Source organism: Danio rerio, chromosome 3, assembly GCF_049306965.1.
Source record: "Danio rerio strain Tuebingen ecotype United States chromosome 3, GRCz12tu, whole genome shotgun sequence".
Taxonomy (NCBI): domain Eukaryota; kingdom Metazoa; phylum Chordata; class Actinopteri; order Cypriniformes; family Danionidae; genus Danio; species Danio rerio.
Genome location: NC_133178.1, coordinates 5,022,501 through 5,032,500, shown reverse-complemented (window position 1 = coordinate 5,032,500; position 10,000 = coordinate 5,022,501). Strand labels below are relative to the sequence as shown.

The window sequence follows — 10,000 nt, the reverse complement described above, 5'->3', positions numbered from 1 at the left end:
TTCTTTATAATAGTATCCGTTTTTTAATCGGTGTAAAGAATAACTGGTTGTTTACAAAAGCATTTTCATAGGTAAATTCATTGGTAAAGGTGTCTGCAACTTTTGTGAAGCATCAAATCACTGGCATATTAACTATAAAAACATGTTTATGACTGCATAAATGTATTATTGCTTTAAAAAAAAGTCACATATTCTGCATTTCTATTATACACAATTTGTACTAAAGCGATCAAAAAAGTTCATATCAATAAGTTTTCTCTTTGCACCACCAGGTGGCAGTCTTTGTACTTTCATTTCAAGGGTGCAGATTGCATAAGTTTTATTAATATATATAACTTTATTTATTTTATTAATGACTATAACTTTATATATATAGTTTAAAAATATGTACCATTTTCCCAAGTGTATATAACTACTACTGTAAGAAAATATCAGAATTCGGAACATACTTTCTGTATTATCTTTGCTTGAACTGAGCCGATCTAATCCTGTTTATATGAATTGAACCTGCTCCCGATCAGGTTTAACCTAGCAGAACTGTTCCTATGACAACAACTCTCGGATCAGCTTTGAAGAACGAAACGATCCTGGATCGTGTCAAATCGTCAATATCCAAATCCAGCTAACTGAGTAATCCACGTACGAAGAACGGACCCCAGGAAATAATGAACTGTATATTTACAAATGAAATTAAGTTGACCAGACAAACCTGACTCAAATTCAACATCTGAACAGTGACTGCATCTATAGGGCCCTATCATACACCCGGCACAATGTGGCGCAAGGTGTGATGCAATTGTTGTTTGCTAGTTTCAGCTCGAAGCAAGAGTCATTTTTACGCTTTGCACCATGCTGTTTAAATAGCAAATGCATTTGCACTCATTAGGGTTGGGCCGATAGACGATGACATCGTCGATCGTCGATAGCCAACACAATGCTTAGCCAGCATCGCCGATCCTCCACCCCGCACCTGTCACAAACCCGCTCGTGAAGAATACACACTTAGGCCCCGTTAACACTTATATGTCTTAGTGTTAAAATGCCATTTTAGATCAAAAATGATCCAAATACACACTTATGTATATGCACTTACTTAGCATTGCTGAACAGCCCTCCGTCCGCTGAAAATGCACACCACGTGACCACACAGGCACACACGCTGTCATGCGCTCATCTGAGCTCCAGAGAGCAGTGCACGTTGGACAGTTTATCAAGTATGTAAGCTTAGATTAAAGATTCATAAACAAGCTTAGATTAGTCCACCTGTCAGGTGTTAGACCATATAGGGCACAGCATGTGTATTAGGATATAACTCACTTGTTTGACTGTACTTCGTTATTATTGTTCATTTATTCATTTGCTGGAAATTAGAACTGAATTTAGAAATAGTTTTGAAACAAATCTTTGCGCTTAACAAACAAAATTAATTTAGTATAGGCTAATAGATGTCTTTATGTACAACACGTTTCCTTATCCGAGAGAGTGAAAGTGAAAGTAAATGGTTCCATCTCGTGGTTTCATCCCAAAAAGGGAAGAAATCACTTTCCCGAACGCTCACGCTCAATCTGCCCAGTTGGTGGAATGAACTCCCTAACTGCATCAGAACGGCAGAGTCACTCGCTGTCTTCAAGAAACGACTAAAAACTCAACTATTTAGTCTCCACTTCACTTCCTAATCTGCAATTGCCTCTCTGGATATACCACTAACTGTAAAAACTCTTTAAAAAAAAAATAAAAATTACTAATGCTTTCTTTCTTAGACTTTACAGACCTGAAACGTGCCTACAGCACTTATTCATTGTTGCTCTTATAGTTGTGTAAATTGTTTCCTTGTCCTCATTTGTAAGTCGCTTTGGATAAAAGCATCTGCTAAATGACTAAATGTAAATGTAAATAATGAGAAGGCTCATCTCCCATTTTCGCCTGTGGATGCTCTTTTTAACTGTTTTCTCTTTAGTGAAACGCTCAGTTTTTCCACTTGCTAAGTCTGCCATGTAAACTGTTGTGCAAATGTAAATAGGGTTGTAAGAAATGCACCGAAGTCACTGAGAAAAACTGTAACTACTAAGTATATGTACTAAACAAACTTCTTATATATGACTTTTTCAGGTTTACGCTCGTTCAGGAGAGCAGCTTGGCTCTTTTTCATGATTGTGATGATTGCAATAAAGGTCTATTCATATTTTTTAGCCCTGGGAAAAGAAAAAGGTAAAACAATGGCTTCATTTAAAAACAAAAAGTTAGTTTGGATTCATTCTTCAAATGCATGCATTTCTTTTTCTCCTGTAGATTGTGTTGGGTGGTACTGCGTAGCTGCCTTTCTTCATGTACTCTGGGGAATTGTTGTCCTGAAGCACTCATTCGGTGACCTGGGTAAAGTATTGGTTCTCCACTATAAATCACAACCCGGGCTCATTGTGGAAACGTAGTCCCGCGGACATTTCTGGAGACCGCGTAATACGTCCCGGCGGGTACGTACGGCTGCAGTTTTTGTTTTTGCGAATCCGCTAAAGGCTGCCGTTGTGCGCTTTTTCTCATCTCGAACGTCTCTCGCGAGCGCGTTTCGCGCCCGCGCTGTTCTCGCGTCAACCCGCCAGAGGCCGCTGTCCGACTGACCGGATGATTGACTGCGCGATCGGCCAATCGGCTGACCTCCTCTTTCCCTCAACCCAACCAATTTCACCGATCGACCCGCCTGCCCGCTCGCTTCCCTGAACCCGAGCAACAGTTTACAAAAGTCGTCCAATAAAAGAAAAGCCCTGATTTTTTTTCTACCGCGTTTTCGGATTTCACCGCGTTCTCACCCTGTCACGAAACTCAATCACTTAATTTTTGGGATTCTGTTTTTGTCTTACCTGATTGCTGGAACTGCTCTCCCCCGGACTCGAAACCGGTCGCCGTGGTCGACTCCTCCTCTCCGCTTCTCTCGAGCCTGCCGACGTTACACGGTGAGCTGAGTGGACAAACAGATTGCAGCGGGAAAGCCCTCCACAAGGAGGTAAGCGGTCAGCCGGGGAGCGCGAAAGGGGAACAGTGTCACACCGCCCCGCAGCATTCGCTTGAAAAAAAATAAATGCAGCAGTACGTACCTCCCGGGACGTATTCCGCTGTCTCCAGAAATGTCCGCGGGACTACGTTTTCAGAATGAGCTTGGGTTGATAAATCATCTGTGACCTCTTTTTCTCCCTCCAACATCTTCAAGGTTTTTGCTGTTTGTATGATAAAAAAAAGTACTTGGTTTCAAATCTTCATTCAAATTCATTCAAATCATTCAAATACAATTCAAATTTTTACATTTTGTAGTGCCATTTTGTAGTGCCTTTTTTTAGTGTTTATTTTTATCACATCTTGTGATAAATCAGTAAAATAGCTCTATTGCTAATCAGTAGCACCAGTCACCACGTACAAACTCGCGATCTGAAAAAAAAAAAATATATATATATATATTACTTCTGGTGTTGGGGAAATTGGCCCATATGTGAAGGCTGGACAGAAAACACTAAACAAAATGTCAAAAAAAAAAACAAAGAATCAAAGAGTCAAGGCAGCCCAATAGTATCTGGATGCAGCCTTTATGATGCAAGCTGAGACTGCATCACTCAGCAATGCAATGTCAGACTCAATGCACTCAATGGAGTGAGTGACGTCACTGTGACGGGTAGGGTTAGGCGTGGGGTTAGGTGAGCGCAGTAAAAAGCATTGGATGCAGCTCAGATTGCACTGCACCGAGCCTGCAGCCAGACCCCTCTCAGGCAGCCGGCCATTGCTGGAAGAGTGCACAGCTGGTTATTGAGTGTGTTAACCTGATGCATAGACACTGATGACAACAGAATCATATGTTACCATTACGGCATACTCCATTATGAGTAAAGTCTCTATGGCGCAATCAGTTGGCACATTCAACTGTTAACCGAAAGGTTGGTGGTTACAGCCCAACAAGGGACGAAGTAATCGATTTGCTGCTAACACGTGCGCAAGTGTAGATCCTCAGGCACATGCTCAAATCTCAATTGTAAGTCACTTTGGACAAAAGCGTCGGCTAAATCAGGGATTCTCAACCGGTGGGCCTCAGTGATCCTGCATGTAGGCCGCGAGATAGCTTAAAATTAACTTAAATATTATACTATAATTATTTGATTTCATTATTAAATATGTCATATTAAAATTATAGTAGTAATGGCATTTCCTGTTTTCTGTGATTGGATTGAATAGGCGAATTCGGACTCAAAAACAGCCCCACTGTTAATTACAGACATAACTGTTGCTTAAATTTCCGACTGCTGTGCGTCAACTGGGACTACGCTCTCAGTTGTATAATGCAAACAGTCATGCAAATGTAAAGGTACATTGATTAGTTATAATAACCAGCTCGCGCGTGCCTCACATGTGCGACTCGTACTGTATCAGAGTCGCACAAGTGAGTTGATACACAAACTGTGTGTGCTCTCTTTGTGTGAACACTTAAAAATATCCACATAGTTGTCCAAATTAACGCCTTGCAAGTGTTTTATAACTGACGCAAATAATGTCCAGCTACAAACCAAACCACCTTCAGACTAATGTTTCAACAGATTTCGAGGGTTTTTACTGTATTTTACATTTAGGGTTAGATTGTTTTTTAAATGGATATAGATCCATAGATGAATAGAAGTCAGTCTAATTCAAAGCATCAGCAGTTTTTTTTCCATCCCCAATAGTCCTGTCAGGTTCCTTTACTGAAGTAAAGAATTCAGGAGCTTTGAACCTGCCTGTGTGTGTTTTTCTTAAATATTAAAATATTATTATTATAAATATGCAAAATGTTTCAGTTTTTTTTTTTAAATAAAATGATGTAGAAAAATAAGGGAATAATAGAAGGCAAAATAAACGTTTGGCTAATAAATAAAGCTTTAAAATAAGCGTTTTCTCTAGACAATCAGTTTGGACCTTAAAACATTTTTCAAAGAAAAAGGTGGACCTCGAAGTGAAAAAGGTTGAGAACCCCTGTGCTAAATGACTAAATGTACATGTAATAAGTAAAGGATCGCAGCTTATGTTTTGCAAACGTGGGATGTTAATGAAGGGGAACTAGGCCTACCTCACAGTAGGTCTGTCTCCATCAAAAGATGTGAATTAAACTGATGCGCAAAACTGGAATATTGCATTTAAAACGTGCAAATAATGGAGAGTTTCCATCCAACAAGTCAAAGCAAACAAAATAATCTCGTCCTGATTATCTGCTGCCAAATATCAACATTAAAGATGGAATTTGCTGCAGTAGGAGATGCTGCAATCTTTTCATCATTTAATAAAGGATTTGTGCCTCAGAAGACACAACCGGCACGCAATAAACTTGTTTGACACAAAGCACTGACGCTCTTGACAGTTCTGGAGGTCATTAATAATGTAATAATACTAATGCTGAAATGGTTAAGGCATTTTAGAATGATCAAAACAACATTTCAGATGTTCTACAATGTGCTCAGCCTGCTGGTTTATCCATTCACTCACATTTTATCATCACATGATTTCTCATTTTAATGCGCATACTGGAATTTGTTTAGTAAAAGTATTTCCATCCTTTTCTATGCAATTATTTTCTTATCGAATAAAAGGTTTATCCTATTCAGTTGTGCGCATGTTTTTTATGCACATTTTCAAAATGTATGTTCATCTTGCCGTTTCCATCAATCCCTATACGTTTTTTATGCTCGCATCCAACATGCACATAAAAATTGGGGGATGGAAACGTTGCTATTGTTGCAAAATAATAAACCAGTAATATATTATTTAATGCCATCATGATTCATGGCAAAGACAAAAGAAACTTCTATGTTATTAAAACTACTATGTTGAATATGTGTTGAGAAAAATCGTCACTCTGTTAAACAGCACTTATAAATATTTTAAAAAGATTGATCATTTCAGCGTCAGATATACAGCACAGAGACAGACATGAATGAAGCAGATCTCACGTAGCGTTTGTAAGAAATACCACAGTAGAAATTTTCCCAATGATTATTTGATGTGTTTGTTGTGATGTTAATTCAAGCCTTTCTGCAACATTGAGTCAATGAGTTGTTACAGAGTTCACGCATATACACAGAGACACACACAGCGTGTGTGTTTAACTTTTCACTTTTTTGGCACAGCAAATGTGACAGGATACAGGTTAATATCCACTGCTGTATGGATATCTGTCATGTTAATGTACAAAATAAACCTGATTTAACATCCACAAGCCGGGATTGAAGCGTCTTCTTTTGTAATTGTACTGACATGCGGCTGTGGTGATAAAGTTAAATCGCTGTAATTCATTACACATGTGCACTGTTTTAAAACATTATAGACGTAAAACTCATTCTTGATCACATTTGATGATGATTGATGATCACAGAGCGCTGAACAGATCTTTTAATCTCAGTTGCTTTGCGCACGCCCAGCTGTTAATCAAATTAGTGGGCGGGGAAACAGCACTGCTACGTCAGGTTATGGTTGACCTCAAAATGGGAGGGAATTTGATTCTATTTTAGAGTCAGGAAGTTTAAAAAAAGAGACTTGTCTTTAAATCACCCCAATATGACTTTGGACACACTGTACCTACACACAGCTCTGTCCAAACAGCCTCAAAAAGATGATTTTAATCATAGGTGCCCTTTAACATTTGTCATAAACAATGTTTTAAGAAAAATAGTATGACATGTTGTACTTAATATTTGCTCTTACAATCGGGTAATCTGCTGTTTTTTTTTAATTCAATCTTGTTCGTCCTAAATAACTCTGCAATAAAATAAAAGATTTTTAAGATGCCATTTCTGCTATACAGAGATTCAAACCATTAAACAAAAGCATAGAAACTCTATTTCTGGTTAAAATGTGAAGTTGTTATAATGTAAATGTACAGCAGAAGGAAAAATGTAGATTATGAATAATTTTACAATTGGATCCTGAGCCCCTGGATCAGAATTAGATCGGATCGTAAAGATTCCCAGCCCTAATTTCTAGTAGAATTACAGGGTTCTTACGAGTGCTGAAAATCCTGGAAGATGCTTGATTTTTAATATAGTGTTTTCAAGGTTTTAAAAGTGCTTGTATTTTGGATAAAGTACTTGAACTTGAAATTGCATTGCTTTCATAATAATTCGTTATCTTATGGAGTAGTTTTCCGTTTAGCTAAAATGCATTCGCACATAACGAAAACCAATTGACATGTGGGACATTTGCCATACAGTTAAAACAGTACCTTAGTCCGAACCCAAAGTAATATTGACTACTGATTTTCGAAACAGTTGACTTAGGAACAGTTCATTAATTTACTCTTTAAGGATTTAATTTGTTACATGACCTTTGAATAGCAGTGGACATGAAATATCATGAACGACTGGTCATGAAAGCTTGGTACTTGCACCCAAACACAATCTTAGGTAGAAAGAGAACAAACTTAAAAAGACACTTCATCCAATAACTGAAAATTTTTTTTTTAATTACAACAACATACAACAACAAATAAAACAACAGTTTAACTTAAATCTCCTACTGTGTTTTTTTAAATAGCACAATGGATTTAAATGTAAAAAAGTACATACAGCGTATATTAACGTAATTTACCGTGGCTGTTAGGTGCTGAAATAACAAAGATGCACCTTGAAAGTGCTTGAAAAGTGCTGTAATTTGAAGTTGGAATTGAATTCCTATTAATTTTCAACCATTTTCATTTGGGTAATAAACTTTATTCTGTCTTGCAGAGCTTCCTTTTAGACGCATTGTGTATCTCACTGGATCAGTGGCTGTCCCTTTTGTCAACTCCACTGCACTGATGACAGAACTGATTTATAAGATGGGTAAGTTACCATATTGGGTAAGATGGGTAAGTTCAACCATACTGAAAATGGAAAGAATGACTTTTCCTTTTCCCAGATACTTTCCCAGATAACAACCGATAAAATGAATAACACAACTGTGGGTACTTTCCATCATCTTAGGCCCAATCCCAATTCTATATTTGTACCCTTACTCCTTCCCCTTGGACTTTAAAAACGAGTGTTAAGGGGAAAGGGCTTCAAAATTTACACCTAAGAATTGGGACAGCACTACAGCACCTGCACACGTCATCATATGTCATCGCAATCTCTTGCTTCATATGAGATCAGAAGATGGCGACTGCTGTAGTGATTCCAGTTGTGTTATTTTTTGGTATTTATCTTCAGGAAATAGCTGAAGGCATATATCATGTTATCATAACGATCTAATGTCCCAACAGGATCATAACTATACTGCACATTTACACAGTGGCCATATTCATCTACTGTATGTAAGTTAAACACAATAAAACAACATTAACATTATAGCGGCCACTAGACTTTTCTGACAGGGTATTCGAGTGTCATTGAGTGTCAGAATGTTGTGGGACTGCTGTACAGGAGTTATGATTATTGATTATAGATCGCAAAATTGATCGTTTTTTTTTATTTATTTTTTTTAGCTTTTTTTGTTTTGTTTTTAAGCATGACGATAAAAACATGACACGGTTATAAATATATTAAAGGGCACCTAGGTTACCCCTTTTTTCAGGTTTAATATAAGTCTTTTGCGTTTCTAGAATGTGTATATAAAGTTTCAGCTCAAAATACCCATCAGATTTTTCATTATACCTTTTACAAGATGCTGTTTTATACTGAATTCCGGAGGGGGTGGTTTTGTCGTACTGCGCCTTTAAGGCGAGTTCTTCACGCCTACTGTTTCTACATGCCTTCCCGCATGCTTTAATCTCCTCCCTCGGCTGCGTCAGACAACAGACAGACTTAAAGGAAGAAGGTCTCGCGTAGCGTTTGTGAGAAATACTACAGTAAGAACTTTACTAATCAGTATTTGTTGTGCAGTTGCATTGATGAGTCACACGCAATATCGTTACAAAGTTCACGCATGCGCACACACCGCAGCTGACACACACACACACACACACACAGGCAGGCAGACAGACAGACAGACAGAGCGCGCTTAGCACTGTTTTTGCACTCAAATGTGTCAGGATACAGGCTAACCACTGCTGTGTGGATATCTGTGATGTTAATGTACAAAATAAACCTGATTTAACTTCCACAAACCGGGATTGAAGCGTCTTCTTTTATAATTGTTCTGACACGCGGCTGTGCTGATGAAGTAAAGCTGAAGTAAATCGCTGTAATTAATTACACACGTGCACTGTTTTAAAACACTTTAAACATGTGAAACTCACTCTTAATCACATTTGATGATGATTGCTGATCCTAGCAAACAGAACAGACCTTTTATTCCCGGTTGCTTTGCGTATGTCTGTCTGGTCTTGTTGACATGATTATACACGTGACTACCAGAACATGTTAATGCGTGCAGCTGTCAATCAATTCGGTGGGCGGGGGGACCGCACTCCTACGTAAAGTTGCGGTCGGTCTGAAAACCGCTCTAATTGGTCCACCGTTTTTATGTTGTTAAATTGAAAAAAAAGGACTGGGTGTGTTTATATCACCCCAATATGATGGTCTATACACTATATACACACATATGTTTGTCCAAACAGCTTGAAAAGTAGATTTTTCACCATTGGTGCCCTTTAAAACATGTGCTTGTTTCTTGTAAAAATTCATAATAATGATAAAGAATACCAATTTGTGGTTTTCCTTACTTCTGGGTGCAGCTGTGGATGGTGTATTTTGGGAAATTTTCTTACCCCTTGGTTTCAAGTGTATCTAAGGGTATCTACTCCTTGCTCTTAGCCCTAGACCTTCAAGCTAAAGAGAATTGGGACACCCCTACCCTTTCACGGGAACTGGCAAAACGAGGGGGAATGTCCAAAGTAAAAGAGAGAGGCAGAGATGGATTTTTACAGCATTTCTCCCTAGTTGGTGAAATAGCAGCTTGTATGCAGTGCCTACTTCAATGTCAATGAAAGACTTTCCAGCAAACTCACGAGCAGTTGAACTGTGCATAATTATGTACCGTTTTAAGTAGTAAAAGCGTTTTATTTACTCGCCCTCGCCTCTTT

At 38.3% G+C, this 10,000-nt stretch overlaps 1 protein-coding gene across 1 annotated transcript in view; it reads left to right on the top strand.

The window, feature by feature from the left end:
- Positions 1-10,000, top strand: part of LOC101885088 (uncharacterized) — a 34,411-nt gene that overhangs the window by 12,373 nt on the left and 12,038 nt on the right. Inside the window, exons 11-13 of the mRNA XM_073943942.1 lie at positions 2,110-2,208; positions 2,290-2,373; positions 7,725-7,820. Coding sequence (XP_073800043.1) covers positions 2,110-2,208; positions 2,290-2,373; positions 7,725-7,820 — 279 coding nt within the window. The remainder of the gene's footprint in view (positions 1-2,109; positions 2,209-2,289; positions 2,374-7,724; positions 7,821-10,000) is intronic.